Source organism: Labrus mixtus, chromosome 18, assembly GCF_963584025.1.
Source record: "Labrus mixtus chromosome 18, fLabMix1.1, whole genome shotgun sequence".
NCBI classification, from domain to species: domain Eukaryota; kingdom Metazoa; phylum Chordata; class Actinopteri; order Labriformes; family Labridae; genus Labrus; species Labrus mixtus.
In genome coordinates, this window is record NC_083629.1 from 5,600,105 (window position 1) to 5,624,096 (window position 23,992).

General features: G+C 39.8%; 2 protein-coding genes across 4 annotated transcripts in view; one reads left to right on the top strand and one right to left on the bottom strand.

Annotated features, from left to right (window-relative positions):
* LOC132992780 (neurexin-3a) overlaps positions 1-2,030 on the top strand; it is a 78,131-nt gene extending 76,101 nt beyond the window's left edge. For all 3 annotated transcript variants that reach the window (XM_061062286.1, XM_061062283.1, XM_061062284.1), the window contains one exon: positions 204-2,030. In XM_061062286.1, the coding sequence (XP_060918269.1) occupies positions 204-508 (305 nt within the window). In that variant the 3' untranslated portion in view covers positions 509-2,030. The remainder of the gene's footprint in view (positions 1-203) is intronic.
* Positions 2,031-20,771: 18,741 nt separating this feature from the next.
* dio2 (iodothyronine deiodinase 2) lies at positions 20,772-23,959 on the bottom strand. Its single transcript, XM_061063248.1, has 2 exons — positions 23,477-23,959; positions 20,772-22,157 (listed from the first exon to the last, which is right to left on the bottom strand). Exons 1-2 carry the CDS (start codon positions 23,720-23,722, stop codon positions 21,567-21,569), a joined length of 837 nt encoding a protein of 278 aa, XP_060919231.1. The 5' UTR covers positions 23,723-23,959; the 3' UTR covers positions 20,772-21,566.
* Positions 23,960-23,992: the final 33 nt, after the last annotated feature.

Consider the following 23,992-nt stretch of genomic DNA (forward strand, 5'->3'; position numbering starts at 1 on the left):
ACTAACCGCCGACCAGAGCCGCACCACCGCCACCTCTGCCTCCACCGCAACCCTCCACAATGCTGGCAAAATGAATAACCGCGAGCTAAAAAAACCCCAGCCCGACCTAGTGTTGCTTCCATTGCCCACATCCTTTGAGGTAGACAGCACCAAGCAGAGGGGCCCATTAATAACCTCCCCAATGTTCCGTAATATACCCACAGCACTCCCCACAGAGCCGGGCGTCAGGCGAGTCCCAGGGCCCTCGGAAGTGGTCCGTGAATCTAGCAGCACCACCGGGATGGTCATCGGAATAGTGGCGGCCGCTGCCCTGTGCATCCTCATCCTCCTGTATGCCATGTATAAGTACAGGAACAGGGATGAAGGCTCCTACCAGGTGGACGAAAGCAGGAACTACATAACCAACTCAGCCGTGCAGAGCAATGGCGCAGTCATGAAGGACAAACAGCAGAACTTGAAAGGCAGCAACAAGAAACAGAAAAATAAGGATAAGGAGTATTACGTGTGACTGTGAGACTTTCATGAAGAAAGCGCTAAAGAGAACACTTACTTATCACTTTCCTTGTGAGGAGCTATGACAAATGATGGTATTACGTGGAACTTGAATAATCCTATACTGTGCTGAGTAGTTGAACTGATGATATGTACTGTAATATAAAGCACACTTACTATTGTAAGCATAAAGAGAAGGCTAAATAGCAACTTTAGAGACCTTACTCTTCTATCTGGTCAGAGACGTTATCAGTATAGAAAATATTTCACAGCTACATCATCTCCTAAGTGACTTTTAGAGCTATGTGATCCTTGGCATCAAACGAAAAACTTTTTTGTAAAATTGTTAATTACAAAAGGCTCATAATCTTCTACATTTTCAGCATGTAAGCAACATGTAGTGCTTAACAAGAGGGGGTCAGGCACACCATCATTGTAAAACTAAAAAAAGGACTCTTGTTGTATCCGAATATGACACATTTTTATGGTTTATACATAATACAAGTGTGGTGTCTAACTTTTTTTTTTGCTTAAAGCAAAACTGAAAAAACTGAAAAAAAGAACAGCAAGTAAAGAAAACTATATCTGTGTATAAAATGATACCAAGTCAGCAGAAAAATTGCTGTGGGGCAGATCTCACAGAATCTGTCCTCTCTGGAGTCTGATTCACCACAACTACTGTCATCGTCGGAAGGATAGAGGGACTCACTTTGTGGAAACAAGTTGCCGTTTCTCTTGGTTAAAGAGCGACTGATTGTAAGATGCATGCCATCCTGATTCTGCAGTAAAGTACGGTACTGTAAAAGTCCAGTATGCATTGTTCAACTGGGACCATTTAATGCCAAACAGTTCGTCATCTTCAGATCAGAACTTAGCCCCCCCCCCCCCCCTCCCCCCCCCCCCTCTGGGTTGAACCCCTCAAAAAAGTTAACTATGGAAAAAAACAAATCTCTTTAAGAAATGGTCTATTATTGATGCACAGCCAGTTGTGGTTTTATCTTTTTTGAAAAACTGTATGTTGGTTCATTGCCTCTCGTTCTCTTTTCTATGAAGGTGTCAGGAGGAGGACAAATGCAGTACTACAACACTGTTAACAAATGTGTACACGGAAATAAATCAAATGTTGAAAGTGTGAATTCTATCTGCTGTCACAGTCAACTGTGTCAAAAAAACAACAAATTTGTTTACATATTTTATTACATGCTAGCTGTTGTACTTTGTAGGTAGGAAATTGTACATATACCATGACAGTTGTAATTTTTAGTACCTCTATTGTACAGACTGAACATATGGTTTATCAGCGTATTTCATGACAGAAATCTATTAACTGTTAATTTACATGGAGAAAAACTTTAATCAGAATGTGGAGAATCATATTGATATTTCATAAAGAATAAAGATGTATTGTTAGCCTAGAGATCTAACCAGAGATGTTTCTAAAGTTGCATGAATATTTAACTACTTGCAGTTGTCCAGCAAATACAAGGTGCCCTTCTTTCTGTATCATGGCTTTTGTGTTCTGGGTTACACAAGTGTCATTTATTTTTTTGAAAGAGAATAAAGTCAGAGTTATGACAAAGATATAAAGTAAAAGAGGCTACAGTGGATGGGAGTTCACAGTTGAAAGAGACATATATTATATCAAGTGGATCTGGTCACCTCAAATTATCCTTTATCACAGTTTTATCATGAGATAACATTTTTATGATATTTTGCTCTTTATTTATGTTTTCATTAACTGCCATTGTCGTTCAAACGTGCGGAGGTGTGCAGTCTTATTCTTGCCTGAGATTCACATTTTTGTGTTATATCAATGTTACTTTTCATAATCTTTTTTTTTTATCATCAGTTTGATAACAAATAAAACATCTTTTTTTTTTCCTCTGAAATAATACTGTACTCCTTGGATAAATCAAATCACCAAATGCTCACACATTTCTAAGTCCTTCCAGGATTTTACTGACTGTTGTGGCCTAAAATGCCTGATAAGTTTTTAATGTTTTGAATCTTGTTTTGAGCAGCATAATACACGTCTACTGGGAGCAACTGGGACAGACACCCCAATGAAAGCCATCCATTATCTCTGTTTGTCTTCTGACATCACTCTGGCTATTTCTTTTGCGTCAGGGTGCCAAATAAATGTGTAAAAATTCACAGACTGAAACAGGAGACAAAATGGCTGAAATTGCAAAATCATGGAGGAATGGATTACTGAACCACTTTGTCACATGATCACTGACACTTGAAGGGGAAAAAATAAAAATGAGGCAGCTTCATAGCTCCAGCAATCTTTGTTTAATAGTGAGAAGCTGGGTGTTGGGGCTCGTAAAAGAGCACTTTGGATTATGCTGTATAAAAGAAATGCATTCTGTTCATATTTGATGTAAAGCCAATTTGGTAGTCGTGGTTTTGGTGGTGAGCCTACTTCTCACTGCACCTCAGTGAACACTTTCCTAATGAGTTTGTTTTCTCAATCTCTAGTTTCAAGTCTTCAACACAGCATGATGTTCATGTTGTAAATAATGGTCCCAATTAGAGTGAGATAGACAATAAAGAAGTCTGTGCTTTAGGGAATGTTACCTGTGATTGACAAGTTGGTAAAATGGCCTTTTCAATAAGAATAGAGACACACAGCCAAACCATCCTCTTACTTAGTGTTGTTCTACTTGAAATAGGTCTTGGCCTCAAGACTGGTCTCGAGACCACTTTTTTAAGGTCTCGTCTCAGAATCGAAAGTGTTTTTACTCGGCCTTGTGTCGGTCTCAGACTCAGATATGTCTCGCTCTGTCTTGGTCTTAGCTCTGTCTCGATCCCTAATTGTCTTGGTCTGATTTTGGTGTCGGAGCACTCCAGCCTCGAGCATATCTTGGTCTCTGTTAAGTGTGGTCTTGACTACAACACTACTCCTACCCAAGAGTCAATTCTGGCAAAAAAACAACAACCAAACAAAACTTAGTGTAGTCCACAAATAAATGATTGATATCATATTAATTTCTTATATATAATCCATAGACTGTAATAGACATGAATATAGCCTTATTGACTTCACCAAGTAGTTTCTGAAAAGGCGTCATGGCAGGGTCACCATAATGGAAATGCTATCTACACCCAACTTTTGATGAATCCAGATACTGGAAAAACAGTTGGCTTCTGTTTCTTGTAATCTAAGGTTCGTATAATGGTGAGAGTGGGATAGAAAGAGATAGAAATTTAAATATAAGGCAAGAAGCTTTAGAAATGTAATTTTTTAACTGACCAAGCAAGAAATAAATCTAAACCAGAGTAAAAACACAATAAGTAAAAACATTCTTAGCTGCTTTTGTGGCATGTGTGATTCTGAGGCCCATCAGGTAAGGATGTGAAATGGCAGCTCACTTCTTCTTCAGGTGTTGCAGTAACGGAAGTGGGCAAGTGAACTAGTTAAGATATAACTGATTCTACCTGACATAAAGAGCCTCGACTTTTTTGTAATGAGCTCCACGACCATATTGCTCCTTCAAGTAAGAAATAGCAAATAAATGATTTAAATTAATCATTTTTACGCTGATGACATTGTGATGTACTGCTCAGCACCCACTCCAGACCAAGCTCTCTCACAGTTACAACTTGCTATGTACACTGTTCAACAACATTTGTATGATTTAAAACTTGTTTTAAACGCAGACAAAACCAAAGTCATGATGCTTTCTAATGCAAAATCTAAACCATCTAACCTCCTTTTGATCTCCCACTCTCATGGTATCAAATTGAGTCTTTTTTGATACGGTATCTTGGTATATTAATTGATGAGTCTCTCTCTTTTACACCTCACATTCAGCAGCTGGTAAAAAGGTTAAAGCGGAAACAGGGATTAAGAATAGAATTTTGCCTCTCTTTTGTATCTTACCCAACATGTCCATGCAGGCCCTACCTGGGTTAAAGTGGGCTTCATGGGTACCGAGGGGGTATGGGCTGGAACTAGGCAAATTTTGTGGGCCCCATATGGGTTCAGTAACATGGGTCCCACATGGAAAGCCCATGTGGGCTGACTACATGGGCCCCATAATGGATATATGTGGACTAAGTGGGCATGGGTTGGAACTCGGTAGCACTATATGGGATCCATATGGTTTCAGTACCATGAATCCCACATGGAAAGCCCATGTGGGCTGAATATAAGACATTAAATATGCACTAATTTGCAAATTTCAAAGTTTTTTTTTATTTTGTTGCTATATTAGATTACATTTTTTTTTACATAAGGTAAATTGGGATATCTCCTTTTACAATTTCATGACTCAGAAAATATTGTCAAAAGCCATAAAAAAAAAATGTTTTCGTCATGTTTCTAGGAAGAAAATGTTTTATAAATCAGGGTATGAATGATATAGACATACCCTTCTGCACTGATAGAAAATGATACAGGCTTTTAGTCAGCTGAACTAGTGAAATAATATTGGGTAAACTTCTTGCCAACTACAATGAAGGAATATGAGTAACAACAACTTCAACTTAAAAAAAATGTTTTACTTAATACGCATGCGTCCACATTATCACGTCATGACGCTCTATGTCACGCACTCTCAAATTGAGGACAGATCTTGGCCGCCATCTTTTCAGGAGCTGCGGTACAAGCCACTATCAAGTAAGTACCTGAAATGTATTCAATTTAGTTAATTGTTGTCTTATAATAAAATGTATCTAATCTAATATATGGTTAAGACGATCTTTTCCCATTACTTTTATCAACAATTTTTACCTGTTTGGACTACATGCTCATACATGCTATGAGCTACTGATGCTAGCTCACTAACCGTTAACTAAGTGTTGTCTAACCAAAAGCCACTTTCACAACAGTATAATGGTGTGCCAGAACGCACATCGCTCCTCGACTCAAGCACGTTCCTGCAGCGCCTGTGCATCTACTCACATCAAAGGGTCTAACTGTCATTCCAAAAGCAACTATTTTAAATACGCAACATTAAGGGTCCCTTGCTAATTCCTTTAAAAAATGCTGCATGTGGTTTGTGTTTTAAATATTCATTGAAGGTAACTGCTACTGTGACTATGTAGACAAATTATTGAAATGTTATGAGAAGAACTTTCTTAAGATATATGGATCTCATACATCTGGCTGAAGATGCAAGAACGTTTTGTGCCCTAGACAATGTTTTGTGTTTCCCTTTCAAAATTTATCTGGGCACATTAAAGCGGCTGGTGAGAAGGCCCCAAAATCCTGTTCAACAAGTTGTACGGTGATTAAATGAAAAAACGACCACTCTTGATAACATGAGGGAACTATTATTTCATACTCTCAAGGCAATAACTGTTTTGATGTTGAGAGCAGAGTTGCTGTTGTGAGGAATATTGTAGAGTTGTTATCAGGAGCTATGTACACTGTGTCAGTTCTATGAGAGACAACAATGCTTTTACAATTACCCTATTGATTCATCTTGTGTTGGGACCAACTTCATGATGTGGCTGTGACTGACCTAACCAAAAAAACTCATACTGCTTCCTCAGTGAGAAGGTAATGTTGCTTTTCCTCAGTTACATGACCAGTGATGGACCCCATATGAACTTTGCAGCAAGCCCCTCTTCGTTATTGTGGAGTTCAGAGATGAAGTTTCAAGCGAAGGGAGGACTCTAGTGGACATTATCCCTGCAACTTGGTTTACTGATGAGAACAAGATGGAGTGTTTTCGGCCCTTAGGCCTCTGTCTTAATATCACAAATGCAGGGATACATGGAGGACATACCCTGTTCATGTAATTGGAAATGCAGGTAAGAAAACCTTTAAAATCTTTAGGGGGATAAGTCAGATGTGTGAGATTTAGATGAGCTTTAACCGTGTCCTTTTTGTGTTTGTGTGTGTATTTTGAAGACACATATGGAGATGTTCGACACAAGCTTGCACAAGCAGAAGCAGCATCTGATCTCCAAACAGACAATGACATGCCAAAGAAGTGACGAAGTAGGTAATTTAAATGTATTCAAACCATTAAAGGTCAAACTTAAATTATGCAAAACATAGTACATTATTTTAAGGGATTGTGTTAAAAGGGGTTAAACAGGGTTTGCTGTTTGCCTGTCTTGGCCAGCACACAAGTTCACAGCTCACAATACTGGAAAAAGGACTAAGTTCTCATGGTAATTCTTTCTTTTTAGTTTGTTGCAGAGGTATTTAAGACGTGCAGAGTTGATTTGAAAACTTCCTCTGACTGTTTAGAAACAACAAAGTGTTCCGTCAATAACCTAGCAACAGTTGCTGAACTACAGTTCCTTTGTTCTGTTTAAGGGGCAGAAGGCAACTTGAACATGGAACCAGCCACAGTTTACACTACAAACACAATATTCTCCTCACAGACTATAACAAACACCATTATTAATATATATATATATATATATTTTAAATTAAAAAACAAAATATTTAAGACATAATGTTATGAACTGTAGCTTTAAATCACATTTTACATGTGTTTGGGGGCGGGGCTTAGCACTAATGTTGTCCTTTTATTTATGTCCTTTTAACCTAGCTTAAAATACCATCACTCTTAACAAAATAATACATTGATCAACATGGACGGAAAGGAGCATTCAAAGGAAGATAAGATACAGAAGATTACTGTGTCTCATATAATCCCAATGATTGAATCCTTTTATGAAAGGACCACACAAGAACAGTGGGATTTGTTGAAAAAGGGCACCCCTGATGATAACACAAAAGTGTTGTTGGCAGAACTGCTGATGGACATAATTACATTTGTAACAAGATCCTTTTTGGCAAATTTTAACAGCTTGAATGTTACCATGTCCGAGGAGCATGTTGAGGCCAGGCTTGGTGACACAATTACACAAGGCTTTGCTACAGTTTTTACTGTCAGTGACATAGCTGATTGTGCCAGTTCAAAAAGCTTGAAAAGTTTGATAGTGAAAGAGGTGACAAAAAGTGTGAACTCCACCATTATAGCTAATGCAGACAGTGTGGAACTGAAGGAGATGAATCCTCGCATCACTCCTCCTTATAAGCTGAATAATATGGTTCATCATGCTTCTCATTTATTAAAAGCATTTCTGGAAAAGATCCAAAGTTTATGCAGACCTGGAACAGAGAGGTGGTCAAGCTGGAAGACCCTCTGCAAACAAGAAGGGACAGATGACAGACAACAGTCGGAGGTGGCTGACAGCAGTAACAGCTATCAGTCAAAATACATGTTATACAAGTCACAAACCTCCAAATCTTCTGAAGGATCAGAAAACCACTCTATTTCAACAGCGAAAGCAATCCAGGAGATCATAAGTAAAGAGTTCAGTAATCTTACAACACCTGTGAGATCCGGTGTGATGAAAAGCAACGAGTATGAGATTCTCCAAAGTGAGCTTTGCCAAAATATCGATACAGCGTATTTTGGCACAGCTGAAGACCAAATGCTGCCCCATCTACAAAGACGAAAGCGATCGGTCAATGCTTTTATTGTCTGCCAGTGTTGACTCTTTGTTTGTGGCAATGGATGACAAAGAGGCTAAATTGTTCAATGGAGCAAATAATCTTTCAACCAATGACGTCAAATTATTTACCAGAGAACTGAGTGAACTCCTCTTGGACCATATCACAAATGGAATGAAGATATCAGAGATATTCCAAGAACCAGCAAAAAACAAGTTAGCGTCTCCTTCCCAGCCACCTCCCATCATCTATAGTGAAATACTTAGCAAAGTGTGGAGTTTCCTAGGAATGATGAGATGGTGGCAGCAGTTTCAGGCTGGCAACCATAGTGATAGGGTGATGCACTGTTTAGAGAACTTTTGGCAGCTGAGCCTCTGATACCCAGTCGTCTAGACAGGTCAGATGAGTCAAAGTTTTCTAGGGTCAACAATGTTGAACGTCCTAAATCAAGGAAAAAGTCCAAATGTTGTCTAGACAAGGACAGCACCAGCAGTGACAGCGGGACACCCACTTCAACAGACACAAAGTTGTCCAGGGCCATCAAAGTTGAACCTCTAGAAACTAGAGCGCGCTTCAGCTATCTTTCAGACGAGGACAGCACCAGCAGTGACAGTGGGAAGCCCAGATTATCGTTCAAAAACTTGCCCAGAGCCATCAAAGTTGAACCTCTAGAAACTAGAGTGCATCTCAGCTATCTTTCAGACGAGGACAGCACCAGCAGTGACAGTGGGAAGCCCACTTCAACAGACACAAAGTTGCCCAGGGCCATCAAAGTTCAACCTCTAGAAACTAGAGGGCGCTCCAGAGGCCCCTCCAGAGGGCGCTCCAGATGTCTTCCAGACAAGGACAGCGCCAGCAGTAGCCAATGGATGCCCGCTTTATGTGACAAAATGTTGCTATCAAGGTCTATCATAGTTGAACCTCTAGAAATCACAGCATGCTCCAGAAATGTTCCAGAACAGAAAGAGAGCAGAATTATCACAGAGGGGCGTACTTTAGGGGAATCAGAGTCAGACTCTGATCTCGAAGAAAACGAAAGGGACACAGAGTCACCCCCTTTGGAAAAAAGAAAGTCAGTTTCATCATCACAGTTATTCATGGTCACTAAGAGTGTACCTTCAATGACTGAGTTGCAGTCTGCTTCTGATTCCACGGAAACTAAAAGCAACACTTCCTGTTTAAAAAAAAGAAATTCAGTAACACCAACTCAGTTAGAGGTCACAAAGAACCCAACTTCAGTCACTGAGTCAGTGTCTGATCACATGCAGGATGAAACAGGATCCCAAAGCAGCAGGGTGAAAAACGTGGAGTTATCAACGCAGTTACCAGAGGTAACTGACAGTGTACCTGTGGCAAGCTCAGTGTCAAGGCTGGTACAAGACTTCACAGCACTAGAAGATAGCAAAAGATCAACTGTCAGATTAGTAGTGCAGCAGGTAGTTACCCTTGCTTTTCAGGTGGATTACAGCTTGATACCGTCAGTGTTGGGCCACGCAGGCTTAGGACAGTCAAACCATGGACTTGGGCCTTTGAGTTATTTACTGAGAGCACAAAGAGGCCTAAAAGGACTCTTTATCCCAGAATCCCCTGCGGTACTTCACACCTACGTGTGACGTAAAGGGGGGACCGGAACCTGAGGGAGACCCCACAGGAAGGCAGCCAGGTGACAAAACTCTGAGACTCCCCTCGTTCTATCTCTTTCCACGCGCTGACTTCAAGTGCTCGGAGACCCAAGCTCACCTCCTGTTTCCTGCAACAATCTTCCTTTGTTTTAAGTTTTGGCGTGCAGGTAATTCGCGGCCGGCAGTGTTCCAAATTCCGAGCTCGGATTGTCCAGTGAACGCGTCTCAGTTTCTCGGAGAGCGTTAGACTATAACAGATTATCAGAAAGATAACGGTCTTATTCCGTCCTGCAACGAAAGGACATCAACGGACATCTTTCCACTCGACGGAGAACCAACGAAGCCGGTCTTGCCGTGAGGGACCCTCGCCGCCATCAGACGCCTCTACACCAGGATGGACAGAAGATCTGTTTTATCGCCTAACTCCTTTTTCCTTCACCAATCGCAGGCAAAGCGATTCACAAGTGAGGCTTAATTAGGTCTGGGCAGAATTAGCTTTAGAGAGTGTTTTTAACAATTGTTTGATTGATGCAGAAACTGTAATTTTCTCTTTGTTGGACCGCTGCGTCCTGAGTTTTATCTGTTTAAAACTCTTGTTGTTGTTTCGGACCGCTGCGTCCTGTATGTGTTTAGCGTAACAGCGTTATAACCGGGTATTATTCTTCCGATCAGAAAGGCCAGTGTAAACCGTATTAACTTGAATTCGGCCATTGGGTTGTTTCTGTGAATGAAGGGAATTACTCCGAGTTGTGGCGTGGGAGTCAGACTGTGATCCGGCCTCTTCAGGCACGCATTTCTCTCCTCCCCTACGCTCCTCTACGCTCCTCTTTTATCCTCTTTTCTTCCCATTTTCTCCCCCTTTTACTAACAGACACACACACATATTCCCAGGTAGACGTACATCTGGAGACTAACTCCACCACCGCGCCATTACGCACATAGGCCATACACACACACACACACACACACACACACACACACACACACACACACACACACACACACACACACACACACACACACAGAGATCTATACACTCACGGCCATCCAGACGCCTCAGAGACACAGATCGTGTAGGGCCGAACTCGGTCTCTTTTAGACATTAAGGCCACATTAGGTCTTTGTTAGGTGTGCGCCATCGGAAAGGCGACCACGTGGGACGGAGCAATCTCCCCCCTCTTCCCCTTCTCTATCTCTCTTTCATCCACAGACACACACACACGCACACGCACGCACACACCCAGGTCTTTGTTAGGTGCGCCATCGTGAGCGACCACGTGGGTACGAAGTCATCTCCCCCTTCTCTTCTCCCCCCCCCCTCTCTCTCACACACACACACACACACACACACACACACACATTCACACCCCTTTAAACTTTAGATTAGTTTATAATAGTTATCGGTTTAACTAAGTTCATTGATGTTTATTGGTGTTGCTTTGTTTAAATAAATTCTGTTATAATTTAAGAGAGCAGTTGTTTGTGATTACTGGTGTATTTGCATTGTGATATAAGCTGGGTGCGAAGGCTTTGTGTTCGGATTCACGCCTTCAATTTATTAAATATAGTTATTAATTATTAATAATATTAGTAATTAAATAACTGATTTGAGACTGATTTGAGTGATATTTTGGTTATATTTCCTTGAGTACAGGGTGGTGCCCCAAAACGAGATTAAACATAGTTTGATGATATTTTATTTATATTATTAATAATTAAAAATAATTATTAAAGAATATAACCAAAGTTGACTTGATACAACCCCAACAGTCAGCTACCATCATCAACAGCTTGTTCTGGAAAATATGGGAAGAAGTCAAGGATTTAGATTTTCTCATTCACAACCCTCCATAAAGCTATTTTCAAAGACCTATCCAAGAAGTTGAGTGGTAAAAACATGGTGCTGATTCCCATGAATATGGGGTTAGCAGAAATAGAAAATAGCATTTTAATCTCTGTTAAAACTCACCTGATGGAGCAAAAGAGGCCCAGCGCATTCAGCAGGTACTGCGGCTCTGTCAAACAGGGCTTTAATACGCTCTTTGAAAAAAAGAATTAATGTTGTAAATTCGATTGGAAATATGCATTTAGCATGGAGGAAATAATATCTGGATTCTCTCTTTTTCCTCCAAGTTAAATGCAATATTCAAGTCCTGCTACACATCCATGCCCACCCTGCCCCAATCACATTCCTCCTCCTAGAGGTTTACTGAAAAATGAACATTCTTTGACTAAATTAAAACGAAGAAGATAATGACATTTGTTTTATCATTTTAAAAAAATGCTCTGCGAAATTTGTATCATAATTCAAACGAATCGCGGAGCATTTTTTGAAAATGAAAAAGCAAATGTCATTATCTTCTTCATTTTAATTTAGTCAAAGAATGTTCATTTTTGAAGTTGAAAACTAAAATGCAAATTAGATAAATTATTCATAATTTTATTTTTGTGTCAAATAATACACTCATATTCTGAAAGTTAAAAAGCATTTCTGTTAATGCATTTTCATTTTCAAATTAGCTTCATCATTTGAATTCTGATCACTAGTCGCTTCCATAAATTTGTGTAGACAATGTTCTTATTTTGTAGCAGTGTTTTTTCATGTACAAACCTTCCCTATAACTGAAATAGATGGCTGATAAGTAAGGGAAATATGATTGTTTAGCCAATGTTTGCATTTTTGTTTCATTATCATATTCATTTTTAAAGGGTTCAATACAGTCAATATAAATATATGTATATATATTTTTTATATACTATATATACAAGTAGGCCTATTTGTGTGAATGATTATCCCTGTTTAATATCTTGTTAATGTATCCTTCAAGATACAAACATTGAATGCCTGATGATCAAAATTTGTGAAGATTTGTGAAAATCCAATTATTCATATTTCATCAAGAACTTGTTGATTTTTAAGAATCTACTTTCTAAAGCAAAATCCCCCAAAAACTATAATAAATATGAGAAAATAACAACACTTAGTTCAGAGTCAGTGTCTTTGTAACCACACGCTGCCATTTTTAATACATATGATTTTTGTCTGTTTGAATCTTTTCAAAAATTAGCATGACCACAGTACTCTCCCCAACCCTCCCCTTATTGTTTTTTTAAGGGCTGACATTGCACAACATGCACAAAAATTCAACATGTGTACTGTACATTGCAATGTCAAAACCATTCATTTTGAAGCCTAAACCACAACAAATATGTCTATTCATTGATTTGATAATCATTTACTGACTCTTACCACTCAATGAGTGTGTTTGACATGAATTTGGATATTCCCGTTATGAGCCTTATCCTGGTTTGGATCATATTTGGGACATATCATTTACATGCAGAGAAACCTGGTTGTTCATATCAGATGATGATAAATACTAATATCCCAGTTTCTGATAACTGCATCTTATTTGGGCGGGGGACAAATATGTTTATTTTTTACAATACAAACCGCTTTAATTTTGAAATCTGAGGAAATTGAGACCACTGTGTGGCTTATTGTGGACTTAAAACCATTAAACCTCAACATTACCGAAAGACACTCTCACTGCTGCTTCCGCCATGTTTGTTTTGCTGTTAACTTCGCTTGGCTGAGGCCAGACCTGCCCAGTCAGTCGGCAGCAGCTGTCAGACACTGGGGTAAGGTGTATACATGCCAGGGTATCCCGTTTTCTTATCGGAGTACTCCGGGTAGAAAAATCAGGTTTCTCGAAATCAGGATAAGGGCGTTTTCTGTTTTCTGGAATCGGGATATAAGATAAGATGAACTTTATTGTCCCAGTGGGAAAATTGCCCTGGACTTCACAAAATATATTTATCAGTAAAACATGAACGTTAAATAATCATTAAACCCAAGTCCATGTAAAAACCCACTCATTATCACGTATGTCCCAAACGAAGTTCTTCATACCTTCTTATTCAAATCATTAATTGCTAGCACATTTCTACGACTCTCATGATTCTGCATGAAGCCCCTTGAGCCTTATTTGTGATTTGAGTAAAATTAAAGCTTGACATATCTGAGATGGTAGCAGACGAGGGGCAAAAGATGATGAAATGAGGAAGCCAGCACATTATGCTTGTGTGTCTTTCAATTGTGTTAAAGCAATAATCACCGGAGGTATACAGCTATAAGAGGAAAAAGGGGGTTCCTGTTGTGATTCTGTACAGATCTTCTCTTAAACACACACAGCAGCTCCCCTTTCTCGTCTTTGGTGCTTGGCCTTGTGTAGCTAATTTGTCTCTTCCTTTCCAGCGTCGCATTCTGTCACACTTTCCAGCGCCACTAAATGTCTGGCTGGACCCTGTGTTCTTTTCAAGTGTACAATGCCATGTGAACACAGATTTTTTTTTTTGTGAACACTGCAGTACAGACCTGTGCTATACATCCCTTTTTCACAACGCTATCAGAGGGAAGAGGTATTGTTTTAGTCGCAAATTTATACAAGATACAAGTAGACGAGGGTATTAATAGATCAAGAATGGATCAAAGGTGCTATGAAGAGAAAAAGCTGGAAATCTGCAGTGAGGGAGGGTTCATCGTGAAATGCAGAGGGCATGTTTTCACCCCACTCCTTCCGTATAAGAGTACTCTTCACTACCCTCTGTCCTCCTTCAGCCATGCTCTTTCTCCTGGGATTAATCACTGAATCTGAATGAACAAAAGTTCAGCCTGGATGAACGGAGGGTCAGCCAGAGCAGGCCTTTAAAGCTTATATGTCACATGAACCCCAAGGCTTCCATGTCCCGATGAAACCTGAGCTGCCAAAGAGGTATACTTAAAGCAGCTCCAGTCTCCAGATCATAACATCAATTTTTAATTATTAAAAAAAAACACACACTTACCACACAAAGCACTGTTGGCTCAAGTAGTCCGGGATATTTAAGAGTTATGGGCTGTGTCCAAAATCACACACTACTTACTTTATAGTGCGCTATACGGTGAATACCCCATTGTAGCAATGTCTGTCTAGTGAGCATAATAATGTCCTATAGTGCAGTGGTTCTCAACTGGTGGGTCCGGACCCAAAGGTGGGTCACTGAGCTGTTTTCAGTGGGTCATGATCATGTGTGGCGTCAAACGGTCTGTCAAACCCTTACTTAAACACGTTTGTTTTGTTAAATGTTCCTTGCTTCTGTCAGATATTTTGCATCATCTGAGGTACTAAACATTTTACAAAAGCTGCAAACTGCACCATTTTTTATGAAGTAAATCTGATTGGTTGGAAAAATATCAGAAGATTGGGTCACTGTTCGTCAGTGAGGAGTTGGTGGTGGGTCCTGAGGCTAGACAGGTTGAGAACCACTTCTATAGTGGACTTAATGCATCACACTTTTGGTTAATGCACTTCTGTATTTGCTTCATTTCCAACACCAGAGAATGTCACCTGCTCCTGACTTTTGAAAAAAAACACCATAAAGAACATGAGATGCAGTTTTAGCAGCAAACATTCTCCTTTATTATCCACGTTATTTCTCTCCTTTGACATAAGAAAAACAAACATTGCATTAAGCACAAAAGAAACAGATGAAAACATGGTGGTTTGAAGTGGAAGCAGATTGATAATGAAACAGATGATTTGGTTCTGGGTCAGGTTGACCAGGTGCAGTTTACTTCCAACCAAAGACCGAGTCAGGGACTCTTGCGTCAGAGGTCTTCATTTGCACACCTCTTTCGCTGTGACCAGAGCAAACCATCTGAGTGTCTTATTGACCTTAAATGTACTATTCAAAAAAACGAAAGGAACAGAAACGTATAATGGCAGAAGCTAGAAGTTAGATATTTTTCCTGTATTGATTTGTATTTGTGGTTGTCACCTGTCTTAATAAATACGAACATACACTATTTTATGTAGGGGTACCAATTTTTTAGGGGTGGTTTCACAATAGGGACCAGGGCCCGGATCTGAGTAAGCTTGACCCCAAGTCCGGTTCATTTGTTCAGTGTGAACACAAATGTACCGTACTTGGGTACTGTGCCTGAGTCCGTTTTAAGAGGTGGTCTCGGGCAAGAGACGTGTACTCGAGTACAGTCCGTGGGAGATATGTACGCAACCCCGCTCAAACAAGGAAGTGGACCGCTCTGCTATATAACTCTAAACAGTCCCTGTCGCTTCAAAAACAGTCATATCGTGTAGCATAGGCCCGTTTCATCCTGTGAGCTGCACGGTAGATGTGGAAGTAGGAAGAGGGTCGTTGCTAGCATCTCAGAAATAACAAAAACAATCACGGTAGTTGCCATGGTTGCTTCTTCTTCTTTCTGGTTTTTGGGGGATTTGCGAACCAACTACGTGCATACTGCTGTATTGGGCTGTGTTTACACAAACGTTACCAATGTGAACACAGACCAGCGGGGAAGTGGAGAGGGAGGGGGGAGCAATTGTGCCAAATGTGAAAACACCCTTAAATAAAAAACCTTAAAAAAACTTCTGTTCCATTGATTTTTTGAGTAGTCTAAATCACTTTTGCATGATTACTCTTGAAATATACCCATCTGTTATGGCAGTTTACAAAGCACACATAACTTAAAGACATGTTGACAATATTTACACATTTCAGGATATTTCAATTTTTCTTGAAAATTCATAAATTGAGTCTTGGCTGAATTCTACACTAAAAGTTAGTTTCAACACCAAAGACATTCACACCAAGGTCTTCACAGGTTTAATCAGGTCCTACAAAAAGACAGTGAAATAAAATACCATGGAATTGAGTAGGTCCAAGTCTAACTTCTGTATAAAGTTGTCGGCTCTGATCTGTATATTGTTAAGGCTTGTGAGGCATTGATATGCAAGGACCAGCAAGGCACCTTTAGTCTATGTGAGTAATTGTTTTATTATTTCTATTATTATGAGTCCCTACATATTGCTCATCTTTGTAATTAGTACCTATGTTAAAGTAAATCTGAGACACCGATAATGTTGTTAATACCAAGAAATAAATGTATTCTAAAAAGGCCACTTAATCCTGTCCTAAGAAGAGTAAGTCTTGGTGGCTTTAATATGATATCGTTGCCCTCACCGAATAACAGTAGATTTAATGTGGCTGTTTTTTTTTTATTGTATTATTGATTTGGTTCGTTTTTGCCTTTTATTGGACAGGACTGCTGATGAGAGACAGGAAATGTTGGGACGAGAGAGTGGGGGATAGCATGCACTAAAGGGCCAAGGTCAGATTCGGACCTGTGGCCCCTGACATGAGGACTACAGCCTCTGTACATTGATCGTGCAACATTTCCGCGAGGCTAACTGGCGTCCAATGTGGCTGTTTTGACATTGAAAATCTAGATTCAAAATGAAAAATGAAGGCTACAAAATCAACTTATAAATAAATAACTTTGTCCAAGTATTCACCTCCTTTAATTTGATAAACTCTAAATCATGAGTACTGCCACCAAATCATTTTTAGGTCACATTATCAGTCAAATGGAGATCACAAGTCAGGCCCAATTAAATGAGAGCAATCCACTGAAAATGGAAGTGTTTTTTGTTTTTTTTTAAAGTTAAGCAATATTCATCTGTCGTTACAAAGTGTCAAACCCATCCTAAAAATGCAATCTTCCGATGTTTGACATCCTTGCACTTTTGGCCAATAACCAAAACTTTTCCACAAATATGACTATCTATCTTATTTCAGCTACCCGTGTTATCATGCACATCATGACTTCCACTTCTTTATTATATTAAACCTCAGTTTGTAGGCTTTAAAGGCAAATGCATCTGTTATGACTCTATAACAGCCCAGCCTCTTAAATAACAAGTAGAACATCATAATTGTAGCAAATAATGTGCAGATTATCCATATGGCCTCACCATTCATACAAAAAACAACAGCAAAAACAGGATTCAATCAGGTGTCGAATTGAAATGAACATTATTGTTACCTCATGTACAACTGCAAGCATGGTTAATTCTGTATATTTAGATGGACAAACTCAAGATCAAACATACAAACACTATACAGCAACCACAACCAATCCAAATTACCACCAACAGCATCTTTGAATTTACAAACTACTTCATCTTCAAACAAACACTGACTGAAGTTGGTTATGGAAAAGCAGATTCATCAAGTGTTACTTTAAAGCAGCAATACACAACTCCTGCTAGCTAACAGCTGCCTGCCAGCTGTAGCTAGCATTAGCTAAGGTACACTGCACATGACTGAAGTAGCTTCATTTCAAATCACAACCCAAACTTACATACTAAATGCAGCCTGTTCAGACAATCCCCTTCTTCATTGCCTTCTCCTTCCTCAAATTCCCACATTTTCTTAATCACACTATCCTTCATAAGACAAATTCTTGTTGCCGAGCTCACGACCACTGGCATCATCCATTCTTCAAAAGTCCATCTTTAATCTTCACTGAACCTAACACCTAACAAAAGTAAACAGCACTCACAAGACGCTGGTTATCGAGTCATACAATCAACCCAGAGATGAATCCATGAATTTGTTCCCATTAATGACTGCATTAAAATATGAATATATAAATTAATATGAATGAAATACACTTTCATTCAGTGTCTGGCTCCCATGTTTAATACTGGTTGAATTGTTGTCCGAATTACTAACTGCTCCAGGTCAAACCTTTAGTCACTTTTACAACACAGGCCTCATGTCTGCTGTAAGCCAAACACTGAAAACATAATCAAACACTTCCCCCACTGTGAAGCATACAGATACAGGGTCATACTGAGGTGTTCACTCTTCTATGGCAGTCTGCACGACACCTGACCCTCAAAAGAAAATATTATTTCCAGCAGAACAATGAGCCAAGGTATGCAGTGAATAAAATATTAAACTCCTGGAGCCGCTCAGTCAGACACCAGATCCAGTTAGGAATTTTTGGCTGGGCTTTAGAAAGAACATGGCCTCGTGATCTCCATACATCCTGACAGAGTAGATCAATTTTGTGAAGTGAATTTGAGGAATAAAAGCTTAATCCAGCTTAATACGCTGCTTAGTCAACGTGAGAATGTTAACTTTTTGTATAGCATGGCATTTATGACATTGATACTGAACATTAAGGGCCTGTGGTAGTGCCCAGGACCCGAATTTCAGAGCACTTTTCACCAATGCTTACTGGCGCTAGGTTCCTAAAGTCCCTCTCTAGTGAAGTTAAGGTCTTTGTACATTTTTAGTATGCTTAATATTTGCTTTTATTCAGATTCATTTCACCCAGAAAAAATAAAAATGTAAAGGAGTTGTGTCCCAGCACCATCAGCATCTCTAGATCTGGAACCCTTGGAAACATGAGTCAGATTAGTTTCTCCTCCACCATTGTTGTTGACAAAGGTGATATCAGAAGTCCCACCCCTTCTTGAATTTGATTGGTTGATGACAGACAAGTAACCATGACCCCAAACAAGTACCCAAAAGATGAACTTTTTTCAACACCGAGAAATGAAAGGATGATGCTAAGGACGTTTTTAAATTTAGGGCATTGAGTGCTGAAAACGCTGAACTGTGTTGGTTTTGTATAAATGGGCACTGCCAGTAGTAAACATGGCGTCAATCGGACACAGGCCTTAAAACTGAACATTTGAATGGCATTTTTCAGTTTGATATGGATGCTCCCAAGTGTGCATTAAGTAAATACTGACTGTTCAGAGGTGAGTACTTCAGACATGGAAATCATTGTAAAGATATGATTTTACTTTTCAGTGCAGGGTCATCTGTTGATTACTTTTCAAAACAGCCACATTAAATCTACGTGAAGTCAATTCTGTTAACTTCTAAGCAGGTCAATCTGTTTAAAGGGAAAGAAAAAACGTTTGATATGTAAAACTGTTGATCTATAGAGGAATAGGTAAGGTTGGGACGACCAACACAAGTATTTGTCAACACCGTTTAAAAGGTATAAATCTATAAATATATTAAGTTGATCAAAGTATTTCATCCCTCTTTCAGTTTTTTGGCTATACATTTTCAACGGCAATTGCAAAAACCTGATATTTGCAAAAGCAGGCTGAAATACAGATGAAGCACGTCTCACTTCATATGTCGCCCCCAATCTGCCTGCTGCCTTTTTAACGGTGGCGATCAGCCAAGGTCACATGCTCGTCTCATGAATGGTCCCGCATGCCAAATGTTGACCTGATTTCAAAGGTTTTTATAGCTTTTTGGATAGATGATATCCCAAAAACCGGGGGTGGGGGTTAATATTCAGACTTTTCTCTAATGCTAACAAAGTGCCTTTCGGTTCCGTTTAGTATCTTGTATTCTGTAAGAGTAGGAAGCCAGGAAGGGACTTGAAGCGAGTGGTTTGTGAAGCAGCAAACAGAGCTACACATGTGATACCGTAACGGCTAGTTAGCTTGTAGATCCTGTGTTTCTTTCTTTTATTTATTTGTTTAGACAAATACTGGTGTTTAGATGACGATAACCTAATGTCTTAATTTATTTTAGAACATCCTAAATTCCTTGCATGGATTTCATAGAAACTCTCAGAAAAAATAACAATATTACAGTGTAGAAAAACTCATATACATTTTGAAAGTCCCAAATTAAAAAAATGGCTTAAAAAGGTGTAATATGAGATTATGGGCCGTGTCCGAAATCACACACTACTCGCCATATAGTGCAATACGGCATTTGCCATTTAGTGGTGTTGAAGTTACGAGTGAGGATTATAATATATACCCTATGAAGTGGACTCATTGGATCCCATAATGCATTGTGAAAGGCAGTGTATAACCAATGGTCACAGACCAAGCAATATATACCTTCATGCATTGCCGTGTGCAAAGCTTTAACAAGATTAAAGTGATGTTTGAATGTTTTCATCCAAGGCAGATGGTTGGGAGGCGCACGACCAGCGTGAACACAACAACACAGAACAGTTCATATTTGGTGGCGTTTAAAAAAAATCTTTAAGCTCCTTTAAAAATGATAACTAAAGGAATTTCAACTTAGTAACGTTGGTATTCATTGCTTTTGAGTTTTGCAACAGCATGACTTCATTATTGGCGTCTGGCAAGACAGAGAGTAGAGTCGGAAATAGTTTTTTTTTAATTGTGCCGATAAGTTCATTATCAACTACAGAGAACTATGGTAGGTAGAAGGGAGATGGGAATGAGAGTGTGATTTCGGACCAAGCCGTGAAGAAATATTGCCACCAAAAACACCCCAATGTTTATTGAAAATCTGAAGGGACACTATACTGTAAAACAGCAGGGAATGTTTTAGCATGCAGAAACTTCCAAGCTAACAGTGTGGTAAGCTAGACACGTGTTGCCCAAATTACAAAAAAACCTAAATGTTAGGTAAGAAGGGACTAAATGCTAACGTTCGCTTGTGCCAAATGGGGGCCATAGTAGGATATCAAGTGCAACGTTTGACCTTTGAACATGACCCAGATTTGTACTTTCCATTGTGGGTTTTTCTGCTATTCAATAAAGAACCGGCTCTATGATAAGAATTAGTCAGATGTCCTGTGGTAATAAGCTTTTTAAAACCTGGAACACAGTGATATGACATTATATTATAATTCCTGCCCTGAGCAACGGTGTCAGAGGAAAATGGACGCCCAGGGGGGAAGTGGTGACATGCCAGAAAAACAGGGTTAGATGTGGTGGTAGCTCCATTCCTTTTGGGCATGTACATCTCTCTAATGTTTAAGCTCATAAAGGTAGGGCTAAATGTTGGCTATGGGCTTGGTTTTCACTCATGTATTTGTTTGGAATAAAACATGTCCCAACCTTATCAGTAAAAGTACAGGACGGTTTGAATTAAAAACATGTAGCCTACCCAAAGGAATCAAATAAATGAAAAGCAGTGGAAAATACATAGTGTTTCCCGAGGAATTATTGCTAAGAAGAAGAATGCAGAACAAAATAGTCAAAAATGAGTACAAGCACCGTGAATTTGTGCTTCGGTACTGTACTTGGTCAAATGTTTTTAGTTACCTTTTCATCAAGTCTACAACACAGCTGTTGATTTAGCCTTTTATGCTCATTCAAAGGAGGGAAATCTTCAGTTGGAAAATTGTCAAAAAAATAAATTGTCTTCCCTTGTCCCTCTTACTGTTTACCGTAGCTCTGTTCCAGCCACTGCCGCACATCCTTCAGATTGTAAAAAAAAGGACCCTTACCCCCCAGGTAGGCGATCTTTCTCTGTTGCACTATACACACCCGTTCATTCGACACGCCGTAAGCAACATTAGCATTGTTGTCCATGCTGTCGGCCACCAGCTGACACTGCGGCGGCAGGGAAAAGTGCTCGATGAGATTGCGTGCCGCCCCCAGCCTCTCCTCCAGGTTCTGATGTTTCCGGACGTTAAAGGAGCAGGAGCCCATGGGAGGGGCCACCCAGCCGTCAGACGGGTGGGCCTCGTCAATGTACACCAACAGGAAATCAGCCACGTCGCTGAAGTCCTCCACCAACTGCCGGAAAGCTGGCAGGTGGCTGACGAAGGGGGGTCAGGTGGCTGAGCCGAAGTTGACCACCAGAGGGCGATCCAATGACTCAAAATCCAGAAGGTGACATTCTTCTTCATTTCGGGTCCTAGATTCCTGCGGCATATTCGTCATGTTACCGAGACTGCCGCTCCAGCGAGAAACATCAGGCACCTTCACCAGTTTGGAGTTTGGTGCATTGCAGCCAAGTTTCACCTGAGGAGGTAAAAACAGGAATCAGTGTTTATCTGAGCAAAGCCGTAATCACAGAGATGCACCGTGGGCTCTCAGTCTGTTAAAAGACATATTGTCTCTGTCTTTACAGTTGTGCTCAGCATAAATATTCAAAGTTACAGTTTAAAATGATTGCTTCACTCAATGAATTCTTTCAGTGCTACAAATTTCAAAATAAAACACTCAACTAGCTTGTACCATTACAAGAAGAAAGAAAAATAGTCACTTCTGTTTATAGTTAAGTAAAGAAGTAAAGATCTTTAAAAGCCAAGGTGAGATCTGGAAATGAACCACTGACTTTGAAACTTGATGGTATTTACTTCTGTAAGAAGACAAACAAATGTGTCCACTTTTCTTGACTTAATATTTCAATTCTATCAAGAAAAAAAGATATTGAGATTGAAATTAGATATTTGATAAAAAAACTGCTGAAGATGAAAGGTAAAAAAGTAAATTGTAAGTTGAAACAAATGAAAAAGGCTACATGTGAAGTTGAGAGAAAAAAAACAATCACCTCCAAAGATAAAATCCCAAAGTTGTAGTTTTTACAACGTGATCATTCACTTTTCAAAAGTCTGAAATAATCACAATTAAAAAGAAGTATTATAATATTTAAAGTACATTTTTTGAAAAATCTTGAAAAGTGATCACAGAGAACAGGACAGGACTCTTCGTCCTCACAGCCTTATAGAACTGAAACTATATTATCTGTCATAATAAGCAGATTCAATATTTCGTTTATTTGAAGTTTATCTTTATGTAGCCTATCTGTCATGATTTGGTTTTCTATTTGAGTTTCCCGTTTTATCCCAGTGTTGCTTGTTTCCACAAGGAGACACCAGTCTATGTCAATCGTCAGTTTACTAGTGTCTCCTTGTGCTTCCTTGTGGCTCCTTGTTTTTTCGTGTTGGATTTTGTTAGTAAGTTTTGTTGTGGACTTTTGATCTTTATTTTGAATAAATCATTTTTTGTTAGATCTGCATCTTGGTCCTCCTCTAAGTTTTTCTCGAACCTTGACAGAATAAAACAGAAAACACTGAAGACAAAACTAGGAAACCATGAACACTAGGAAACATTAACACACAAGGGAAACAAGCAACACTGGGATAAAACGGCAAACTCAAATACAAAACCAAATCATGACACTACCTGTACACATAAATGAGACAAAATGCTGTTCTCCCACTGGCCCAAGCGTGTACGTAAGAAAAGAACATAACATAATAAACAAAAACATACAATATCCACTAAGGAAATAAACCGAGTTCAGATTGGGATGTCTTATTATGTCTCCACGTTACCTGCTTGTATGCGTCCAGCAGGAAGCCGTTCCAGATGGAGCGCAGCCCCTCGGAGGTGAGCATGCGGCGCCACTCTCCGGAGCCCGCGGACCGGGAGCAGCTGAGCAGCGACACGGCGCGCTTCACGAGCACCACGGAGTCGTACAGCGCGAGGAACAGACAGTTTGAGAAGAAGCCAGGTAAAATCTGGAGTGTCACGAGCAGGTCCACACTTGCCACTCCCATTATCTCTCTTTGAGCGTGCATATGACCGGCGGGCAGTTTATTCCACACTGCTCTGCATGACGCGCAGCCCTCCGTCGAAGGTCCCGGTCGCTTCCTTCATTGTTAACCACTCTGATCCATGGGCCGGTCCGGACTCGGTGCAGAAAGTGAGGGAGGTGAACAAAGTTGTTTCTGGTAAAGCTCACTCCTCAGTTCTTTACCCTCCAGCTGCTCAGGGCCGTGCGTAATGACGCTCGATAACTCTCTACAAAGTGACGAAGAGTGAAGTTCAAATTAAAAGCTCCACTGCTT